This window comes from Phocoena phocoena, chromosome 21, assembly GCF_963924675.1.
Source record: "Phocoena phocoena chromosome 21, mPhoPho1.1, whole genome shotgun sequence".
NCBI lineage: Eukaryota > Metazoa > Chordata > Mammalia > Artiodactyla > Phocoenidae > Phocoena > Phocoena phocoena.
Window position 1 is genome coordinate 30,754,752 of NC_089239.1, and position 23,731 is coordinate 30,778,482.

Sequence of the window (23,731 nt, forward strand, 5' to 3'; positions counted from 1 at the left end):
CAAATCACATATTATACAAAATGATGGATCTATGAGTTTCTTCCAGTAAATACAGAAGCATTTATTACACAGTTACAGGTACTTTAAAAAAACTTTTTTTCATGTGGACCATTTTTAAAATCTTTATTGAATTTATTACAATATTGCTTCTGCTTTATGTTTTGTTTTTTTTGGCCCCGAGGCATGTGGGATCTTAGCTCCCCGACTGGGGATCGAACCCATACCCACTGCATTGGAAGGCAAAGTCTTAACCATGGACTGCCAGGGAGGTCCCCGGTTAGAGTCTCTAAAATGAGCTCGTGACCAGCTCTTCTGCAGTATTTCCCACCTCAGTGGCCTGAAAATGCAAACAACAAACTGCTAAAGCCCAAATCCTTGACCTCTTCTTTTTTTTTTTTGCGGTACGCGGGCCTCTCACTGTTGCGGCCTCTCCCGTTGTGGAGCACAGGCTCCGGACGCGCAGGCTCAGCGGCCATGGCTCACGGGCCCAGCCGCTCCGCGGCATGTGGGATCTTCCCGGACCGGGGCACGAACCCGCGTCCCCTGCATCAGCAGGCGGACTCTCAACCACTGCGCCACCAGGGAAACCCTCTTCTTTTAGACCTTATTATCTCTCAATTTTCACTTGCAGCCAGCCATCAATTCCTGTCATATCCTCCATCTAAATATCCTTCTTTACCCAACCATCCCTCCAGCGACTAAACTAATGACATTTGTCTGTTTTGGGACTTCTGCAAAAGTCTTCTAAATCAATTCCAGAATTCACACCTTTCGTCACCACTTCCTCTCTCTGTGTTCTCTAGGTTGCTGTCAGAGTGAGCGTTTAAAACCGCAGACGTGAGCACGGCATTCTCCTGCTTAAATCCTTCAACAGTTTCTCATTGATCTTGGGATAATGTGCAGAATCTTAGCCAGTCCTACAAGGGAGTCCCTGTATAATCCCATTCCTTTGTACTTTAGTATCACATTACAAGCCTTGCTTCCCTTGTTCCTTATATCCAGCCACAGTGGCTTTCGATTTCTTGAACCAGTCAGCTCATTTTCACCGCAAGGCTTTCACTCCTGTCTCCCCTTCCATCTAGGATTCTACTTCCTATCCCACCCCATACAACTCCTCCCAGCCCGGGCCGGATATAAGTAACTTCTCCCTATCCTTCAGCTCTCAGCTCAAAAAACCACTTTTGGAGAAAAGTCTTCCCTGACCCCCATATTAGGTAAATTTCCCCTATGGTATAATAAGCCTTGGGTGCACTTAACATCATAAAATTAAGTTTTATTTGTGAATTGGCTGCTTCACCCTGTAAAATGTAAGCTCCATGAGATCAGTAGTGGTTATCTGTTTTTAGCAGTATATTCTTAGCAAAACACTGTGCTTCTGACCCTCGCTATGCCTTGAAAAAAACAGATGTTTAATAAATATTTGTTGAATATAAAAATGAGTAGAATTACCTTGCATATGATCAACAGAACAGTTCCACATTCTTATTTCTCTGTTTTATAGGGTTAATAAGAATTTGACCGGTAGGAAACAAAATTAGAAATTAATGCAGTATGCCTTGTTGGTTAAGAAAACTTTTTTTTTAAAAAAGTCGTTTATACTTAACTATTGTGTTTACTACCAAGCCTACCTAATAAATTTCATTTTTCATTTTAAAATTTCACTTTTATTTTAAAAAATCTTTTCTAAATGTTCTAATTTCTGTATTTATATTCCACTTAGCATCCTAGGACATAATTGAGAAACACCTTGAACTTATAAAAGTTTATTCATAAGATATTTCTGAATTTATAATTTGGATATCTGTATGTACCTTCTTTGAATATTTTTTCATTTCTAAGATTTTATCTTTATGTATCTGCATAGACATGTATACAGAAATATGCTCGTGTATACGTGTAAATATTTGTATTATGCAAAATATATTTTCCCACATAGAGGAACGGGCTGTTTATCAGTGGGCCTTGGGCACATGCAATCGACACATTTATAGATTGGCATGCAGTTTACAAACTGGTGTATTTATGCATGTGAGGTTAAATAAATATAGGTATTACAACCCATGCGACAAAAATCAACAATGTGAAGTTTGGAGAAGGTTTTGATAACAGCTGGGTCCAAAACGTGTAACTTCCCCTCTTTACCTTTAAAGCCTGGGGACTGTTTATACGGTTGTTAATGTTCCTCAGGGAGACTGTTCTGGCTGGTACCTGATGCCACAGGTCTGCCTAGTACTCGAATTCCGTTGGGAACAGTATTCCAGGCATGACGGCTAGGGTACAAATAGTTGCTTAGCTATCTCACTCTCTTAGAGCCAAGATCGTTAAAAGATCAGATCCACGTATTATATTCCCAGAGGATTCTGTTGGATCAAGCAGTTAAGCATCTCACCAAAGAGAATTGGAAAACCAGGAATGTGACTTACCGTCAGATGAGACGACCCTGGCTCTGCGGGGAGCTTTCCTAGCACACTTCTGGGGGAAGCATTGCTATTTATATCCCTGCCACAACAAAATTTACCAACGGTCAGGGCATGTAGTAATTAATAACGTGCCTACGAGCAATTAAGCAAATCTCAGTCACTGACCGTTCGAGACCCTTCTTAAGACCCAGTAGTTGCAAAATATAAAGGTCTGAGAAATACTAAAGTTATGAATCTAGACATCTTGAAAAAGAATGTATAGAAATGACTGTGCCATTATCTCTCATAAATAAAATAAAAACACAACTGATTGAAAGGAAACATTGAGAAACTCTGTACTAGAGCGGTTGCTGTAAATGATGTTTTTACTTATGTAAGTTTTCAGTGTAACTTCATTAAGGAAGCAAAAAATTCTCGTTTTAGAAGTTAGAACTGTGTGCATTTGAAAACTATCAGTAACAAATAGTATCAAACTTTTTATTTTTTTATGTGCCGTGGGTGATATTTCAGAGACATGATAGCCACTGGCTGTGAAGACAAAAATGTTCGCGTCTATTATGTGGCCACCAGTTCCGATCAACCACTGAAAGTGTTTAGTGGGCATACAGAGAAAGTGTTCCATGTTAAGTGGTCTCCTCTGAGGGAGGGAATTCTTTGCAGTGGCTCTGATGATGGGTATGTATTTTTGGATTCTAATTTTCTAGTCCTAAACATCATAAGCTTGTAATTTTATAGAAGTGTACTTATTTATATGATCCAACGTGTATGTGGAACTATTTTAAACATGTACTTAACAAGTAGTCAGTTAACAAGTATCTAATTGCATCCAACTAAAAGTAAATTAAATTTTTCCATACTTAGCATCTTATTCATGATTTCTATTTCCTTATTTATTGTACTTGCAATAGATGCTTATTTCTCTTTTATTAGGAAAAAAGTTAACAGAAACCTGTTGGGAAAGGGAAAAATGTCTGAAACAATAAACCTTTGTAACATGTAGAGACGAGTTTATTTTTAATAATGTTCCCCATATTTAATGTGGAAAACAGCTGTACTCTGTTTTCATTAAGAATGGAATAAAAGAAGGTGATTATATATGCTAGCATGAAAAGAAGATATTTTAGAAATGAGAGTGACATAACATTTTTTTTCTGGGTTTATGAAAGTTTCTGAAATCTTGTCTATATTTTATATCCAGACAAGATACATTTGTATGTTTGAATATGAGATAAATTTAGGTAAGAAAAATCTTACTTGGTGCAAGTAAAAGTTATAGTATATAGTAACCACAGTATTCTGCCCTGGTATAAAGGGGAAAAAGAAGAAAGGAGTCTTTTATATATAGCAGAAAGAGATATGCCTTAAGAAATAAAATATGTGGTATGTCTCCTAATAGTGTAATATAACCTTTGGAGTATTAATATTTTGATATTTTTCAGATTTATATAAATCTTTAACTAAAAGATTATTATGAATTGTCCAAGCAGAGTTGGCATTTGGAGGTCTTAAATTGATTTTGAGTTCAAATTGTCCTTCAGTAACATTTGTACTCTACACAGTCAGTAGATTCAAGTAGTATTATGAACCCATTTATATTTAAATTTTGTACTTGATCTGAGAGTGAGTCCACAGACCAAGAAACTTATTTAACTGACAAAAACATGAAGTGTTTCCTGTATTGATAAAAGCACAGATACGAATTGATTTTTCAAATAATACCCGTCATCATACACGCTGTATTTTCAAGTTACACAAATAATTTGAGTGCTCTTAAGTTACTGTATACATGTTGTTAGTCATATTTTTCTTTGGCTTTATCTGTTCTGGATATTTTATTTTAAGAAAGCAATTTTTTAAACACATAAACTGCGAAATCATATATTTAGTATCAGGGGTTAATGGCCAGTAAAAGTAAGGGAAAAATATTGGAATAGGATGGCTCAAGCCTAGTTAGTTATTCATTTTAAAATAAATAAAATTCATTTTTATATGCTAAAAAGAAGAGAATCATAACATATATTGAAACATAAAATGTTTTTTCAATATACTGAGAAATAATCGTTGTGTTCCATTAAGAATATGCTGATACTCTAGATAAATTATAAGTTGTATTATATACATAATATTGTTTTCAGTTCTGTTCGAATCTGGGATTATACTAAAGATGCATGCATAAACGTTCTTAGAGGACACACGGCACCTGTGCGGGGATTAATGTGGAATACTGAGATCCCATACCTACTAATATCTGGCAGCTGGGACTATACTATAAAAGTGTGGGACACTCGGGAAGGAGCTTGTTTGGATACCGTGTACGATCATGGTGCAGATGTATACGGTAAAGTATTTTTCATGTACTTTTAAATTTTGCTATATTAATGATTATAATTTCTGAGCAAGACAGTATTTTTGAAGAAGTCTTACAGGGTTTCATTTTGAAATAACATTTATCTTAGTAGAAAGTATACATGCTTACTATTTAAGTATCAGAATACACAGAAGATAATAGAAAATGTCATCAGAAATAATCAGAAAATAACTCTTGTTAGCACCGTGGTGTCTTTCTCTCTATCCCTGTAGAGAAACATACACACACGCACGCACGCACGCACGCAGGCACACATATACCCTTGCACATATTCTCATGTATGACTTGGATTTTTCTCCGTTACCTTACCATCACCCCAAAGGTAAGTTGTAAAACAGGAAGTCCTTAATAACTTAGGTATGATGTAGTTAGCCATTCCTTTACCTCTATTTTTGGATATTTGAGGCAATGTTTTGTTTCTTAATATAGTACAGAGTTTTTTTACTATAAATGAGTTGGGAATGGAAAATCAGATTCCTTACCTTTTGCACATGATTTTACCCTCATTTGTAGCACCCAAACCTTGATGGGGTTGAGTAGGTAAATTAAGAATGCAAAAATGATTATTGAGAGCAGTTAACCCTAACCTAGTCATTGTATCCATATGCTTTACACCAATGGCCTTTTAGTTACTGCAGTGTGGGACTGAGTGTGGGAGAGAATCCCATTTCTGGACATTCTAAAATGAAAGGTCCTCAAGTCTTTCTTTATCGTGTGATGAGAACATCCACCCACCCCTGGATCGCTGTGTATTCCATGGGTATGACAGTCAGCTCACTGACATACCAACTGAAATGTAATTTCAGCACTTTCATCCAGGGCCATCTGCTTTCTAATAATTATTCAACTCTGTGTTCATATCTACAGAAGATGCTAAATACTTTTTTTACACCTGTGTATTGTTTTCAGCCAAGACAGAAATGTTATATTAAAACTTCTCCACAACTTCAGTTCTGTGGAAGGGTTAGGAGGTACACATCAATAAAACATATTTTTCAGTGCTTCCTTTAGTAAATGGCTTTATTTCCTCCATCAGGCTTAGCATGCCACCCACGTCGCCCCTTCACTATGGCCTCGTGCTCCCGGGACTCTACTGTGAGACTCTGGTCATTAACGCCGTTAATCACTCCTTTACAAATAAATATTCTGGCAGATAGATCCTGGGAAGAAATTATCGGGAACACTGGTATGGAAACTCTGCATGTATTAGATCTTCTTTCTAAATACGATTTTATAAGCGCTCTTTTCTCAGAGTTGTGTCTCTTCTCCAGATTGTGCTGTAGAACAAGGCATGCCCCCTCTGCTGTGTGGCAAAGTGTCAAGAGATATCAAACAGGAGGTAGAGAAACTAAGTGGCAACCCTCGTGTGAAAAAACTAAGATGGTTTTCAGAATGTTTATCAGTAAGTATTAGAGGAATTAAATGTGAAAATTTCCCCTTTGCCAAAGTGAATCGTGACAACTTTTTGTCATTAAGTTATCACATATTTACATGTGTCATCCCAGTGTAAGAAAGCAAATGGTCCATAAGTTGTGAGGGCAATGAGACATTAAAAAAGAGAGAGAAGAAGGCAATTTGCTGTTTCCACCCTACTAACACTGACAAAATCGATCATTGACTAACCAGTAGCATTTCTGACAGCCTTTAGGGCACTTCAGCTACCGACCTACCTCCTAACTTGTCAGCTGCTGCTGTGTGGTCTCCATGTCTGCTTTTATAGCAGCATGCTTCCTTACCTTCTGTTCTGGCCCTCGCCTTGATATTATTATCTTTTATTATTGGCAATAAATCAACTTTTCCTTCTTAATTATTACTTGCACTTCAGAACCGCGTGTTTTGTTTTGAAGACCCTCTTCACCTCAAGAACTATTCGTGATCTTCCACATGGTGATGGACAGCTGAGATTATTTCTGAGCTAACAAAATATGTAATCAAAAAAGTTTGAAAAAAAAAAAAGTTTGCCACCGACCTTAAGTGATTTTAAATTTAGTGTTGTTTTATAAATTATAACAGTTTCTACTATATACATTTGAAAATATCCAACATTTTCATATTATACCACACGTGCTTATACACACACATTTGTATATATAGAGGCTATTTGTTGGGACTGTGGGTGATTCAAGGATCTTTTGCAACGAATAAAGCTTTTCCCCTCTGGTCCTCAATAGACAATTTGGGTGCATGCATTAATCCAGCAAGGATCTCAGAGGGCCTAACAAACAAAAAAAGCAAATGGAAACCAGAAACAATAAATAAGATAGAGTATAGTTATTATCCTGTTAATTTTTCAAGTTAGATATGCCTGCATTATATTTTTAAAGGTGCAAAATGCTGTGGGGTTTTTAATTCATTATTCTATCTTTGGATGTTCTGTATCAACTTTTTAGCCTCCGGGTGGCAGTGACAATTTATGGGACTTAGTTGCTGTGATAAAAGGGCAAGATGATAGCTTACTTCCTCAGAACTACTGTAAAGGAATAATGCATTTGAAACATCTGATTACATTCCGAACAGTAAGTAAATATGCAGATGTGATGTACTCAAACACAAAATTGTTTTGCCTTTTCACTATTAAAATATGAAAATTATTTTTTGCATATATAATTAGAGTTGGTAGACTGAAGTAAGTGAACACTGAGGACATAAACCTTCAGTAAAAACTGATCACGAGTGTATCAATTATTTGGGGAACAGATTAAGGCAGCCATGGTTTTCATAGGTTGAATCTCGTGAAATTCTTCAAAGGCCACCTGGAAAGCCCTTGAAATGTTTTACCTTTACACTATTACCAGATGATTGTATGTATGGGCTACTCTGATTTGTGTCTCAGAGTCCTGCTAGGCTGTATTCTGGGATATATTTTATTAAAACCGTTCATATTTTATCCCTTAATGAATTTCAGTACAAAACTACTAGTCACCTTATACATGAAGCGATACGCAGTTCCAACAGTAAACCAGTCCTGAGACCAGAAAGAAGAAAAAGCTTTTATATTTGCAATGAAGTATCAATGGGTGACTAATTGTTGGACCATGGAGAGAATCATGCCAGGGATGTGGATTTGATGGTGATAGGAAGCAGCTATTTTCATAAAGAAGTACCCTTTTTTTTAAAAATTTTTTTTGTGGTACGCGGGCCTCTCACTGCTGTGGCCCCTCCCGTTGCGGAGCACAGGCTCCGGACGCGCAGGCTCAGCGACCATGGCTCACAGGCCCAGCCACTCCGTGGCATGTGGGATCCTCCCGGACCGGGGCACGAACCCGCGTCCCCTGCGTCGGCAGGCGGACTCTCAACCACCGCGCCACCAGGGAAGCCCAAGAAGTACCCTTTTAAATCACAAACTAAACACCTAATGACTGTAACAGTTACCTATTGATAGTATAGAAACCAATTAGAATAATTTTGAGTTTTTATTTTTTTATTATATATTTTTTCACCAGTTATATACCACTTTATCACTCACTACCTTTTGGCCTCTGGACTTCTGGTGAGTTTTAAGGAAAATGGGATTTAGCTTCTTCCCACCCACACCAGGCATATCCAAGCCCTACTCTTCACCACACCAAAATATTGTGTTTAAAGAGGTGTTAAATTTTATAGATAAAAAGCATTGATTTAAAAAAATATTTAATTTCCAGTGCTATATGCTTATAAAATATGTGTCTGTATAATGCTTTTATAATGATCTGTTATCACTAACTGTTGCATAACAAAATTTAGATCATTTCATTTTCTTCTTAACCAGTCTGAAGCCCAAGAACTAACCACAGTCAAGATGTCTAAATTTGGTGGTGGTATCGGTGTCCCTACTAAAGAGGAAAGGCTGAAGGAAGCTGCTGAAATACACTTGCGATTAGGACAGATCCGGAGATACTGTGAGCTGATGGTGGAACTTGGAGAGGTAAAATGTGCTATTAAAGCAAAACCAAGGAGTCTCACACAGTGTTCCAAGTCTCAGTCAGATACTAAATATCAAGCTTATCTTCTTCCAGGTCTGGTTGGTTCTCTGCCAATCTGATACCAGGGGTATACCTCAGAGCAGTAGCTATCCAAGTGAGATCCCGGCTAGCAGTATCAGCATGCCTGGGAACTCCTTAGACGTGCATTTCCCACCCAAACCTACAGAACCAGGAACTCGGGGGATGGAGCCCAATGACAGGTGCTTTTCTAAGCCCTCCAGCTTCTCTTCCCAACAAGCTAACCTGTGAGAACCACTGTCCTCGACTCTAGTCTTTGATTCCTAAAAAAGTCTATGTTGGCTAATCTGCTCCCAGTGAATTCCCCCTGCTAATACTATTTGTCAGTCCCACACTGACCCCCTCTGAGGGTCCGCTGGTGAAGGTGCATTCTGATCTTTAGAGAGCACTGAATCAACAAAACAGAGTTTTCCAAAAAGGTTTGGATGAATCCATTCTATGAAAATTCAGGATGGTGGTTTCCTTTGGGAAATGGGTGGTGACTAAAATAGAGCGGAAGAGAGGAGGGGCTTCTGTTCCTTGATCTGGGAGCTCATTACACTAGTATTCAGTTTGGGAAGATTTATTGAGCCTTTCATTTTTTGGCATGTGTACTTTTAGGTCAACAGAAATTCTCCTACCCATGAAAAATAAAAGATTAGAATGACATGGACTCATTCCATGGTTGATAATTTCTGAAAAGCTCTTGGTTAATTAATTTTACAATTGCAAAGCATGATATTAGGACTCTAAAAGAAAAATGGTACTGACAAACCTAGTGGCAGGGCAAGAATAAAGACATAGAAGATGGACTGGAGGACACGGGGGTGGGATGTGGAAGCTGGGGCGAAGTGAGAGTAGCATTGACATATATACACTACCAAATGTAAAATAGTAGCTAGTGGGAAGCAGCCGCAGAGCACAGGGAGATCAGCTCGGTGCTTTGTGACCACCTAGAGGGGTGGGAGGGAGACTCAAGAGGGAGAGGATATGGGGATATATGTGTGCGAATGGCTGATTCACTTTGTTGTACAACAGAAACTAACACAGTACTGTGAAGCAATTATACTCCAATAAAGATCTATTAAAAAAAAACTAACTTAAAAAAAAGAATACTTATAAATAATATGAAGTAAAACTAAGCAGTAACATTACATTAAACTGTATCAAAATTAAATTTAGCTCACCTTTGTATTTCCCTATACATTAGAGACAAACAATGAATTACTGCTTGATCTAAGATAATAAAGTGTACCATTTAAAAGTGGTATTTAAAAGGAATTGCAAACTAAAAACATGTTTAACTTAGGAGCAGTGTGAAATTTTTCTTATGAAGAAATAAAGCTATGACTTAAAAGTTACTTCTTTAACGGGGCACTCCTAGAAAGAATATCAAAAGTGAAGGAGAAAAAGAACAAATAAATTTGGTAGAACAGTGTAATTCTTTATCTTTCTGAGTTATATATTTGGGTGTATATAATTTTAAATTATATTTAGTTCCAATTTAATTCAAGATAAGCAGGCATTTACTTATGGAGCTAATAATTTTGTTGTCGTGCACTTTCATCAATGGACTTAATGATCCAAAAACTGTGCTTACAACCCTTTAGAAATATAGGTGTCCTTATAATTGTTCATGATCACCGCCTTACAAAGAGCTTCTGTTTCTGTAAAATTGACAGTATGAGATTAGGAAAACATTTATTCTTTTCACTTGCAACACATGTTTTTATTGAAAGAGCTTGGTGATTTTAAAGTTAATTTAATCTACATTTCAATTTCTTTCTTCCATTCATCCCTACTATAATAAAGACGAATTTCCCCCAAAAAACATGATTATAAATAATGTAGTGTTAAAAATTCCCTAACCTATTATTTTCAGGCTAATTACCAATTTTCTAGCTTTATTTGCAGTAGAACTTGCCTGTCTCAGAGAGCCTTTATTAAAATGAAGTTTGGATTTATGTAGTGATATTTCAGAATATTTTCTCCTCAGTTCCCTTCTAGACTTGAATTCAGTGAAATCTGTGTCTTCAGACAACAGTCACAATCAGCCTTAATTGAACAGCGAGCTTCTTTTAGTAGTAGTCTAATTTTTAAAACATGAAGACAGGAATATCAATTACAATGAATAAAATTTATGACAATGAGTAGGGAAAAAATAAAAACAGAAATAAATGCTGTGTTTGTTAACTATAAGTAACAGTGAAATAAAAATTTCAGTGTATGTATGACTTTGAAAATAGAACATAGACTACCATAGGCCAGGTTACTCTGGTGTTGTGTGGGAAGGTGAGTTAGTATATTTTTCAAACTACATACTTTATGTACTACCCCTTCTCCCAACCTCCTTTCTTTTTCTCTCTCTGCTCCCCTCCTTCCCTCCACCGCTCTTTCTTTTTCTGTAGGCTTGGGATTTTCCCTGCTAAATCAGGGAATTTATATATCTTATTTTATTTTAAACTATGGTAATACTTATACTCTAGGGAATGCACAAGATAGTATACAAAAAATATGTCTGGAAATCCAAACACGCTAATAAAAACTTGTATTATAAATATGAGTTCAGTTTTTAAAAAGTCTGTTAAGAGTTAGCCTGTACAATCAAAATGGGTATGTTTCTGCTCTTCTCTTCTCCTGTTCTAGTGGGACAAAGCCTTGTCAGTTGCGCCAGGGGTGTCTGTGAAATACTGGAAGAAGTTGATGCAGAGGTGAGGCAGAGAGTCTGTGTCCAAACAGATGTTTTACATTTTGTTAAAATAGAAGCAATATATGAGTATGCTAGTAGCCTTTGAGATTTTTTACTTTTATGTTGTTTTAAATGATAACTGAATTTTATATCTCCTGATACAGTAAATTACACAAATCGGTTTTAAGTCATTTGGCGTTCTTATATTTGAGCTGACATCTGATAAGAACAGTGGTGGAAGGCAAATTCCCCCATGTTGATGGAGGAAATGACAGATCAGTCAACATACTCACTGGTTAATGTATTGCTATTGAAATATAAGTGGTAAGATTTCTTGAAGGTTAGCAAAGTTTGTGAAATAGTCATTCTATAAATAATCTCAGAAATTCTCTCTGTGGACACTAATTCCTGCCATGTCCTCTGCATGTATACAAGGTAGTTCTGATGATGAAGAAGGGTTTTACCACTGAACAAGGTTAACCGGATGTCCCTGTTCTAGAATGTAATAAACAAACAAGATTTCTTCTGAGGTGTATTGGTCTCCTAGGGCTGCCATAAGAAAGGACCACAAACTGAGTGCTTAGAACAACAGAAATGTATTCTCTCACGGCTAGCAAGTTGTCAGCAGTGTTGCTTCCTGCTGGAGGTTCTGAGAAGGAATCAGGTCTGTGCTCTCCCCCTGGCTTCTGGTGGTTACCGACAGCCCTTGGCACTGCAGGCTCTGCTAAGTCTTCACGTGGCATTATCCCCCGTGCGTCTCTGGGTCCAAATTCCCCCTTTTTAATAAGGATACCAGTCATAACAGATTTAGAGTTTACCCTAATCCAGTACAACCCCGTCTTAACTTAATTATATCAGCAAATGAAGTCACACTCACAGGTACTGTGGATTAGGGCTTCCACCACATATCTTCTGAGGGGGAAACAGAGACTGCTCTCTGTTCTGTTCTGTTCATTCGTTCCACAGATATTTAGTGCTCACTACGTGCCAGTTACCGTAGAAGACTATTTAATGAGTAATTACCTTGCTTCTGGCATTAAAAATGAAGTTTGGTTTTCGTTTCACGGGACAGGGTTTAGAAAAAAATTCAACTGTAACTCACGTGTACCCATAAAATCAATCAGAGACTAAGCATGAAATACAGAAGGATTAACGCATTAGCCGTGGGAAAGTGGACCATTCCCCAGCACCTACTCTCCCCAAATAAGTAAGCAATAGCTAGCTCCAGCCCTCAGACTGCAGGCTCATTAGACTAAGCTCTGAGAATCCAAAGTCATTCTAAGTTCATGTGTCTTCTGTTGTGTGTACAATTACTACACGATTGTAAATGTCACTGCTCCCACTGAAACCTTAATAAAGTCAGGTTAGCAGAGGGTATTTATTTCACAAAACAATTTTGTTTCAACCTAAGAAACAACAGTCTTTTTCATTTATCTTTGAAAACCAACGCCTGATTTTCTCTGCTCCTTAGTTCACATGGTGGCCAGAAAATCATCTCCCTGCAACTCCTACGTTCATGTTTTATGCATCCAGCCATTCAGAAAGATTGATCGGCAGTGTCTCAGTCCTACTTCTAAATGCCCAGGAAGAGAATATTGTTTCTAAACAGCTATAACAGGGAAATCAGGGTCAGATGGTAAAAGCCTGGTTGTTAGGGAAAACTCCAATGACCCCATGAACTGGAGACTGTTAACAGTGATCTAGGCAAACAATAATAAAATTGTTGTTTTATTATTAAATAAAAAAGTGTCTACTGCACCCACCCAAAGGTTGGCAGTTGAAATGGAGTTTAATGCAGGTGCCAGCATAAATTAGATATTCCAGATTAGTTTTCAGTAAAACTGAGATTAAACGTTAAGAGTGGAATTAACGAGGTTGGTCATTGAGAAAGTAATGGGGACATAAAACAGGAAAAGAGAAACAGACAGACAGACAGTGATGGATGTAGAGAGACAGAGACAGACACATGTATATCCTTCATAATCTCCAAGATCAGGCCCCCGCTCCCCCCTCACATATTGGGAACATTAGTTTTCTTTAAGCTACCTTGCTTGGGGCAAAGTTCCTTAACCCTTTCCAGCATATGAGCACAGCAAAAACATAGCCAGTGATGACAGTGAGTGGGGAAAAAATAAAAACAGAGATAAATTTCATGTTTGTTAAATATAAGTAACAGTGAAATCAAATTGTCTTGAATTGTCCTTTTTAATGATTCTTAGGCTACTTGCATTTAGAGGCTCGCCAATCGTTGTGCTCACTAAAACACTTAAAATTATCTGTCTTTAGTGAAGTAGACACCCACATATGCATTAATCCAATTGAGAGTAGATGTCCCATCACACATATCTAGCTAACAACTTGTCAGAAAGATATATTCCTTATTTTAATAGCTAAGCTACATTAATTTTAAGACCTGAAATGTTCATTGCATTTAAAATATGAAAATTTGTAGTTTCCTAAGGAAAAACAAGTACTAACAGTGTTTACTATTTCAGAAAACTTTTGTTCTCCATATGTGATATGATTATAAATCTAAGTCTTTGTGGATTCTCATGCAAATTTTAGATACTTCAGAGAATCTCAGTCAAACTGAGAACCTTGAAATTACTCTGTTATATACAAAAAAGCTTTGCTGTTATTTTATTAGGAGAGCTGATCAGCTAATCCAGGAAGATAAGGATGATGTCATTCCATACTGCATAGCCACTGGCGATGTGAAAAAATTAGTCCATTTTTTTATGTCAAGAGGTCAGCTTAAAGAAGCTCTGCTTGTTGCACAGGTACAAACACGTAACGACACGGGCTGGACACACTGGGAGGGGCGTGTGGGAGGGGGAAGGTCATGTTCACGTGATGGACAGAGTTGTAGATGGCTTGGCTTCTGCCCACCTCCCGACCTTTTTTCTTGGACATTTCAGTCACCCTCTCTTTGCTCTGGCCACACCGAACCTATTTTAGATCTTTAAACATGCAGGCATCTCTGAACTCTGGCCTTTTCTACACTGTTGAACGTTGTATACACTTGAACAACTCTAGTAATCATTCACTTGAAGCTTCCTGTTGATACAACAGAGTTCATGGGTTGGTTTTTTTGTTTTTTTTTTTAATTCTAAGCCTATCTCCAAATCGTAGTATAAATTTCAAACATCATTTAAATATACTTTGTTCAAAAGAATATTCTGAAATTGGTCCATTATCAGCAGTTAGCTACAGATTAACTAAAGATTGCATTAAATTCCAGGCTGCTTGTGAGGGAAATATGCAAACCTTCCATGTTTCAACACCTAAAGGATCTTCTTATTCTGATGATATCTACAAGGAAGACTTTAACGAGTGAGCGATTCATTCTTTGTTGGGGATCAATACTTTTTGGTGGCTGGTTTCCCTTTAAGGCAGTTCATCCTTCTTGGCACGCAGAGGACTTGTCTGTCTCGTGTCCTCAACTGCATTTCTCACCACAGTCATGTTCCGTCACAGCATCCGTCCCTAGACGAGGAGGGAAATGTCAGGCACATAGACACAGCCGCCACACGTCTTATGTAGCTTCCAGAAAAGCAAACTGCATTTCAGTACAGAAATTGCATATAAAGCACCTAAATCCTTAAAATCTGATCAAACCTGCTGGGGAGGAGAGGCAGTAAAAGTAAGATGTGCTGTTTATTAATGCTTCACCCTAGACTCAGTGTGGATAACATCTCCCTGACATCACTCAAAATCCACGACATCCTGGTATTAGCATCTGGAACAACATCTAGGTCTCTTGACATATACACACTACTATATATAAAATAGGTAACTAATAAAGACCTGCTGTAGAGCACAGGGAACTCTACTCAATACTCTGTAATAACCTCTATGGGAAAATAATCTAAAAAAGAGTAAATATATGTATATGTGTAATTGATTCACTTTGCTGTACAGCAGAGAGTAACACAACATTGTAAAGCAGCTGTACTCCAATACAAATGTTTTTAAAAATTAAAAAAAAAGGAAATCCAAATACTAAAGTTTTTAAAAGAAATGGAAATTAGGATTCTCCAGCCTTTTGACCTTTTTTAAGTCTAGTAATCTACCTTCCTCTGCGTCTTCTCTTAGCTCCTATCATTGCCCTAGGAAATAGGATATTTAAACTTTTAGGACACTTGACACGTAAAAATGATCACAAAATGTTAGGCAAATAATGTGTTGGGACTAACGCATTTCTTCCTGTTTTTTTGCTGTTATTCTCTGCCATTTCTAAACTTGGCATTTTAAAGATCTAACATTATATCACCCCTGTTCCAGTCATCACCTAAATCTTGAAAAGTTTCTGTTCAACCTGTAATTCTTCTAAGGTTAACTGCCCCTATAGCTGAGGCATAAATTATTCGATGTAGGACGGGAAATTCTGAAAAATTGGCTTTTCTTCTGAAAAGAAGAAAAATTGCAGGAGAGAGCAGGTAGCTTTATCAGCTCATCTGCTAAGAAAGACTCTGCTTTCCTGATTTTCCCCCCAAATCAGGCTTTCTACCTAAACCAAGGATATAAAATTAAATCTTGTTGGATCCCTTAAGCAGCTTGTTATAAAAAGGCATCAGTTCACTGTTATGATGGAGTTCTCGTGTTTATATCCAGTACGTACACTTTTTCTTCCTAGACTCCTGCAGGAAGCCTGCAGAGAGCTGGCGGAATGGTATTTTCAGGATGGCCGGGCAGTCCTAGCCGCGTGTTGCCACCTCGCTGTGGATAATATCGAGGTACATTTCAAAGTGGCTCATGTGAATGAAAAGCTCTTAAGATACGTCCTGATGTTTGAGGGGGAATAATACGGTGACTTCCTATGTAAGATCTGGTTTTTGCATGCTTTCCAAGCCTGAGCGCTTACATGCCCAATAAACACAGATAAACTCTACAGACTATGAGATCCTTTTATTTACCTATTTATTTATTTTTATTACAAGAGACATATTTGTCAAAACCTAACTTTAAGTATTTCATCATATATGAGAAGCAGGAGTGTGGTAAAGGGAAGAGTCACTGGACTTGGACTCAGAATACCTGAGTTTTGAAAGCAGTTATTTTTATAAATACTTTAGTATATTCTTCACAAGTTACGTTTTTGAGGTATTTTTCATTTGAGCCTCTAATGTAATAGGAAACCATTAAGTAAAGATGTGGGTTCTGTTTTGCATGTATCCTTAGCTATGTTGGCCTTAAGGGATAATTGATAGTCGTTGTACAGTATCGAGGAAGATTTTACGAATTTACTTTTTTTTTTCTGATAGAGGGACTGAAGGACATGTTGAGGATACTGCAGAGAGACTGTTATTAATTACAAAAATGTGAGCAAAGGCTCGAAACTCTTAAATTCTGACCTTATAAAATGTGCTCTGTGTCCCTTTATCAGCTTTTCCATCTGAAAACTGTAGTTGCCCTGACATAAGTACCGTAGACAAATGTTGCACTCGGTATTTTATAAGAATAATCGATTATAGGTTAATACAACTTTATCTGCTTCATGAGATGAAGTAGGGGAATGACGATGTTACCCAGCATCTATGAAACTGAAGGAATTCTCTTCTCATTGAGCAAGCTGGCTATGGCGTACCTGATTCGCGGAAACGAGCTGGAGTTGGCAGTCTGTGTGGGCACAGTGCTTGGAGAGCTGGCAGGACCCGCAACCCACTATGCCCTCGAGCTGCTGGCGAGAAAGTGCATGATGATTCCAATGTGGTGAGCATTTCTAAAGTCAAAGAATAGTTTCCTAGTGATGGAAGCATTTTTTGAATGTGGTAAGTTGCTCTTGATAAGATGTGTGTTGGGAGAATATAGGAGCTCCCTTTTAGATAAAGATAAGATGTGAGCACAAATTAAGAGTGAGAACTACCGTGGCTATGTAGCGGAATCTGCCATCACTTATTCTAAAGTAGCCCAGTTGTAACGTGTAATATTTCAAACACATAAAGCACCATGAGACGGTAAATGTGCACTTCTTAAGATTATCAGGACCACGCATTCCCACTTCCCATTGCGAAGCACAGGCTCCGGACGCGCAGGCTCAGCGGCCATGACTCACGGGCCCTGCCGCTCCGCGGCATGTGGGATCTTCCCGGACCGGGGCACGAACCCGCGTCCCCTGCATCGGCAGGCGGACTCTCAACCACTGCGCCGCCAGGGAAGCCCAACATTCCCACTTTTTAAATTCTGCATGTCTACACTCATTCTTGTCAGATCTTGGGTCTTAGTTTGAGGTTTAGAAAATGAAGTCACTTTTCTAATGGAGAGTAATAATAAAGATGGTGTAGCCGGACACTTGGAACAAACTTGGGCTGTGCTGTAAGAGGCAGACCCGGGAGAGTCCCTGGGGGACTTGGAGCTCCAACTCACAGCAATTCTCCCTCACTTCTCAGGGCAGACAGTCCTTCATCGTGGAGGAAGGAGATGGTGCTGTCACTCACGTGTTTGTTGAATAAAGATGATTTTAGACCTCTGTCTTCTCACGTAGAACCTTGGGAAATTTCTACGTAAGCTTGTTTATGAGGACTTTCACGTCTCCCCACTCTACACTCCCTGCACACAGGCCCCCGCTCTTACGATGGAGCTATACAGACGCCACTGTTGAACACTACAGATGAGAATCATCGTCATCGCTAGCTAACACTTCCTTACCGCTCACTGTGCGCCATGCACCGTCGTAAGCACTTACATGCAACATGCAACAGTTCACTCACAACTATGCGGTAGATGTTGATTTGCCTCTGGTCTCAGTAAATGGTCGTGCCAGGACTCAAAGCTACATAAACTGGCTCCAGTGTTTGCACTCCTAGCTACTGTCTTAGTCAGCTGGGGCTGCTGTAACAAAATGCTACAGACTGGGTGACTGATACACAGGAGAAATTTATTTTTCATGGTTCTGGAGAGTGAGAAGTTCAAGATAAACTGGCAGATTCGGTGTCTGATGAGAGCTGGCTTCCTGTTTCGTAACTGGCTGCGTTTTTGCTGTGCTTATGTGGTGGAAGGGGTGAGGGAGCTCCCTGTGACCCCTTTTATCGGGGTACTAAATCCCATTCATCGTGGCTCTTCCCTCATGTCCCTATAACCTCCCAAAGACCCCACCTCCTAATACCATCCCGCCGGGGGTTAGATGTCAACATAGGGCTTTTGGGGGACACAAACATTCAGTCTATGGCAGCTGTCACACTACACCGCCCCCTCATCCAGGGCTGAGTCAGAAAAAGAGCAGTGCTTCCCGGACTCCTTTCCTGTCGGATCTGGGGGCTTCAGAGAGATTCGGGAATCTCAGAGTTATTCTAATTTTTACCCATATCGTACAGTGATGTAAGAGCTCCCTCCCCCATCAGGATGGAGTGGTGCCCCACCATCAGTCTCAGACTTAAGTGTACCTAACGCAGGCCATCCCTCGAGAGGACCCAGTTCCGTCTCTCAAGAACTATGGTCGTTGGCTCAGACCCAACCGAAAGCACGAGGTCTAACTCACACTACTTAACCCACAAAGGTGACTGACTGACGCTGTGCTACAAGTCATCATCTAATTCAAATACAATGTGATTACTTTTTTTAAAAAAGTAAAGGTAAAAAGTAGCAAAACATGGATATTAAATTTTAAAGAGGTTTCAAAATCTTCCACCTGACTCTCTGCCTTATTGCTTTTAATATAAAACAAACTTCTCCTTCCTTTTAACTCCCTCCAAGAGTCCTTTCTTTATATAGCCATAGGTTTGTGCACCAGAAACCAGGATAAAGTTCAAACGCTGAAATACATGCATCTGGCTTTTTTTTCCTAGTGAAATCTAATCCTAATGTAATTTTATAAACCGAGAACACTTCGTGTTTTTTTTTTACAGTTACTGGTAAAAGTTTGCTTTTTCTTGGTTGTCATTGCCTATTCACGGTATTCAAATTTATTTTCTTTTTAGCTTTCCATCCACTGGATACAGGTATTATCGAGTTTTATTAAAATCTTCAATTAAAAATTCACATATTTTGTTTTTAGAATACCAACTCTTTACTAAGAAATGATCACTAACTGTTTTTGGTTTATTGCTTTGCAGAATGCCAGTTCATTTAGATAGTTTATATAAAACCTAACTACAAGGAAATGAGAACAGTTCCTATAACCTAGGTACAAAATCACTCATGATTTTATACTTTAAACCTGTGTAAAAAATGAACTGTGGCTTTCTACAATAAAACAATAACTCAAGCCAGCAAATGAAAATGCCTGTTCTATAGTGAAATTTAAGAGTTTGGATCATTTCGCTGGTCTATATCAGTATATAGAAATATATACACACATTTTCCCCTACTGGCATACTGAATTTTCAATAAACAGTGAACTAGCCTAAAAAGTAAATAAAATTAGCTAGAATTGCTGTAAATTTCTCTGTATCAGGATATGATTCTAGGATAAGAAAGTCAGACTTCTGTCTGTAGTTCATAGAAGTTAAAGTAGAATTTTAGCACAGCTTTTTAAAACACTATAAAAGCAAATGATAATTTCTATATTCTCATGGACATTATTAAAAACTGCTATTGAATGTTAGTATCAGAAAACATAAAGTCATACTTTTTATCAAGAACAGATGAATTACTCTAATTTGGAACCTGTAAGAACACTCAAAGATTTACTTGCCCAATGATGATAGAGAATTTGACACGTACAAATTATCCCTATTCCTGTGCTTTACTCACTGTATTCTGCTGAAACGTCTCCCTAATATTTTCTAAAATAATTTATTCACTTGAATGACCAAGTTAGATTTTACTGAAGGCGCACAAAGAAGGTGGAGGGGCTTTACTCAGCGTCCACGGCACAGCCGTTGTAACTGCACGTTTGGAATACTGTCTATTCTAAGGTCATGCGGAATGTCTATCATTTTCTTGAAAATTGAATAATAGTATCGTAAGCCATTAAAAATTAGTGATTTCTCTCTTACGAGGCGTGAAACCAAAACCGCCTCACCTCCTGATTTTTAAAAATGATTTTATACAAAATATTTCAATGTAAAGCTGTGAAAGTCCACATATTTTTTAAATGTCTGATTTCAAAATGATCTATTCCATTGATTAAATCTTTAGAAAGCAAATCGGGAAACCGCATTTCTGTCTTTGGTTTCCACCTAAAGTTTAAGAAATATGCAGAATACCCATACATCTAAACTTAAAATATCTAACTATCCATTAGTTTCAACGCGCTGGAAAGTACAGTTGTCCATTGTTGGCAAGTGTAGCAAAAGTTGATGAGAATTAGCTTTCACAGAGTCTGCCTTATAATTCGCTCCAAAGAACACGTCTCATACTACTTAGTTTGGTTAGAGAATTATTCTGTAATAACAAAATTAATTGTAAATATATAAGGGCTCAGTATTTAGGAATTTCATAATACGTTTTTTCTTCACGCCCTCTGGTTTCTGTAATCTACGTTTAGAGGAGTTTCATAACTAAGTAGGAAATTAGTACTGTTGATGTAAATAGAAAAGCAAGGGAGGTGTAATGAGTCTTCTTCCTTTGAAATAGTTCTAAAATGTTATTTTTAGGCTTTTTCTTCCTCATGGAAGTTTCCCCTTTTGTTATGTGAATAGGAATTTGGCAGCTGATCTTCTCCTGATGACTCCTGATAGCGAACTACAGTTAGTAAAACTCTGTGCTTTCTACCCGGGGTGTATCGAAGAGATAAATGATCTTCATGAGAAGGTATGCTGACGATATTAAGTATTCTACTTTGAAGTGCAGTGCTGTGATTTCATTAGCTTTAGGTTTGGTCAAATAGTGACGCACACAGAGAAATGAATATACGGTCCCGTCAGAATCCCCTCATAAATACAACAAAAATTATAACAATAAGGAAGAACATTTATTGAGTTTCTACTATACGTTTGGAACTGTTCTAAATTTTCACATCTGTTGTTACTTAATTCTCATGAAACCCTGAAAAGCAGGGGATACTGTTCCTAATTTATAAAGAAAGTGAACTCAGAGAAGGTAAGGAACTTTTTTTTTTTTTTTTTTTTTTTTTTTTTTGTGGTACGCGGGCCTCTCACTGTTGCGGCCTCTCCCGTTGCGGAGCACAGGCTCCGGACGTGCAGGCTCAGCGGCCATGGCTCACGGGCCCAGCCGCCCCGCGGCACATGGGATCCTCCCGGACCGGCGCATGAACCTGTGTCCCCTGCATCGGTAGGCGGACTCTCAACCACTGCGCCACCAGGGAAGTCCGGAACTTTTAACTAGTTAACGGTGGGGTGAGAACTTCAACGTTTGTAACTTCACATCCCAAGCCCTTTCCACTTTGCATCTTAAGGTACATGTATGCTAACTTTATTTTTTTTTATTTTATTTTTATTTTTTGGTGGTACACGGGCCTCTCGCTGTTGTGGCCCCTCGCGCTGCGGAGCACAGGCTCCGGACGCGCAGGCTCAGCGGCCATGGCTCACAAGCCCAGCCGCTTCGCAGCATGTGGGATCTTCCCGGATCGGGACACGAACCCGTGTCCCCTGCATTGGCAGGCGGACTCTCAACCACTGTGCCACCGGGGAAGCCCTATGCTAACTTTAAAAATAGGCAGTTTAAGATCTTTAAAAGAATTAGTGAAGTATAATAAAATTGGCATGCTTATTCTAAAGTGCTTTTTAAAAATGCTCCATTACGAATACAGGAATTTATATACCAAGATTACATACAAAAGCAATCAAAATGTTCAACAATAGGGAGATTGTACTAATTACAGTATATTTTGGCTGTGCCATGTGACTTGCGGGATCTCAGCTCACCAACCAGGGACTGAACCTGGGCCATGGTAGTGAAAGCCCAAAATCCTAACCACTAGGCCACCAGGGAACTCCCTTAAAAATTATATTTAAATATTAAGTTATATAGCTTTTAGAATTTTAAGATAGGATAAGAATTACAGGAATGATCAACCTACTCTTATCATATTCGGTGTCAGAATGAAATTTCAGTGGGAACCATTTGCTAATTCCCTCTACTCTCAGAGCATATAGCAAAGTGAAGAAACTTTTTTCTTTCTAACCAGGCACAGTTCCTAGCACATAGTAGTTGCTCAGTAAATAACTGGCATTCAGTGAATAAACATGGGGAAACAATATGAAATGTCACATACATGAGAGCTCTTTTAGTTTAGTTTGTTGTAATTTTTTTGGGAGAGTTTGAGGGATCTAAAATATTCAGTTTACTTAAATTTTAAACAACAGAAAATATGAAGCTGTGGAATAAGCAAATTGAATAAACCATTTTAGTAACTTACGGGGGTGTAAAAAATAGTGAGAAGGAAATAGAGTGACAAATCTCAAAGGAGAGGAGACAGATGACCTAACTGTGGATGAACCACATCATCTGTGGTCACAGCACAAAATATTTTTTGCGGCGGAAGCTCTGTCTCAGTGGTTGCCAAAGACTAGTAAGACAGCAGTAAACTATGCCTGTGTTGCTTAGAAACAAACCAACAAACCTCAACACCTAAACTGCAAATATCATGAACAAGTCAGAATTTTATCTAAAATTAATTTATAACTTAAGTTAAAATATTGATTTGAGTTATTAAGTTACTAATTTATAACTTAATTCCTGTCTACGTTATGGAAGCAGAAAAACTTACATGAAGGTGGAGTAGACTCTCAGTTTTAACAGAAAAAATCATTATTTGAAAAGATTGGGAGTGTTGCTTTTCATTTTACAGTAATGAATTCATAGACTCAGATCTCCACTTTGTGGCATTTCGGAATGTCAAAGCTAAAAACGTTGAGAGCTTGTCCTACTCGAAATAAAGTTGCTTTGTCTCAAGGCCAAGTGAAAGTAAATCACTGTGTAGAGAACACGTAAGCATGCACCTTTTATGTTTTCTACATTTAATGTAGTTTTTGAGACTGGTCAGTATATTTGTTCTAAAGTAACTAATTTCAGCATTTCCTGCTCAATTACATTTGCAGGTACTAATTCTAGTATCACAATCAGGACAATTTACTTCCACCTCTTTGGGGGGTTTTTTGTTGTTGTTTTTTGCTTTTTTTTTTTTTGCGATACGCGGGCCTCTCACTGTTGTGGCCTCTCCCATTGCGGAGCACAGGCTCCAGATGCGCAGGCTCAGCGGCCATGGCTAACGGGCCCAGCCGTTCCGCGGCATGTGGGATCTTCCCGGACCGGGGCACGAACCCGCGTCCCCTGCATCGGCAGGCGGACTCTCAACCACTGCGCCACCAGGGAAGCCCTACTTTCACCTCTTTTATTAGGTATTTGTGTGATTAAAACTACTGACTCGTTAGGTAATACCCTATTTATTGTT

General features: G+C 38.4%; 1 protein-coding gene across 5 annotated transcripts in view; it reads left to right on the plus strand.

Moving 5' to 3' along the window:
- Positions 1–23,731, plus strand: part of WDR17 (WD repeat domain 17) — a 67,186-nt gene that overhangs the window by 35,846 nt on the left and 7,609 nt on the right. Inside the window, exons 12-24 of one of the 5 annotated variants that reach the window (XM_065899799.1) lie at positions 2,931–3,095; positions 4,556–4,758; positions 5,825–5,974; positions 6,060–6,190; positions 7,179–7,304; positions 8,537–8,692; positions 11,394–11,458; positions 14,084–14,216; positions 14,678–14,769; positions 16,073–16,172; positions 17,009–17,148; positions 19,353–19,373; positions 20,994–21,129. In XM_065899799.1, coding sequence (XP_065755871.1) covers positions 2,931–3,095; positions 4,556–4,758; positions 5,825–5,974; positions 6,060–6,190; positions 7,179–7,304; positions 8,537–8,692; positions 11,394–11,458; positions 14,084–14,216; positions 14,678–14,769; positions 16,073–16,172; positions 17,009–17,148; positions 19,353–19,373; positions 20,994–21,129 — 1,618 coding nt within the window. The remainder of the gene's footprint in view (positions 1–2,930; positions 3,096–4,555; positions 4,759–5,824; positions 5,975–6,059; positions 6,191–7,178; positions 7,305–8,536; positions 8,693–11,393; positions 11,459–14,083; positions 14,217–14,677; positions 14,770–16,072; positions 16,173–17,008; positions 17,149–19,352; positions 19,374–20,993; positions 21,130–23,731) is intronic. The other 4 variants (XM_065899800.1, XM_065899801.1, XM_065899802.1 and 1 more) reach the window with 4 other exon arrangements.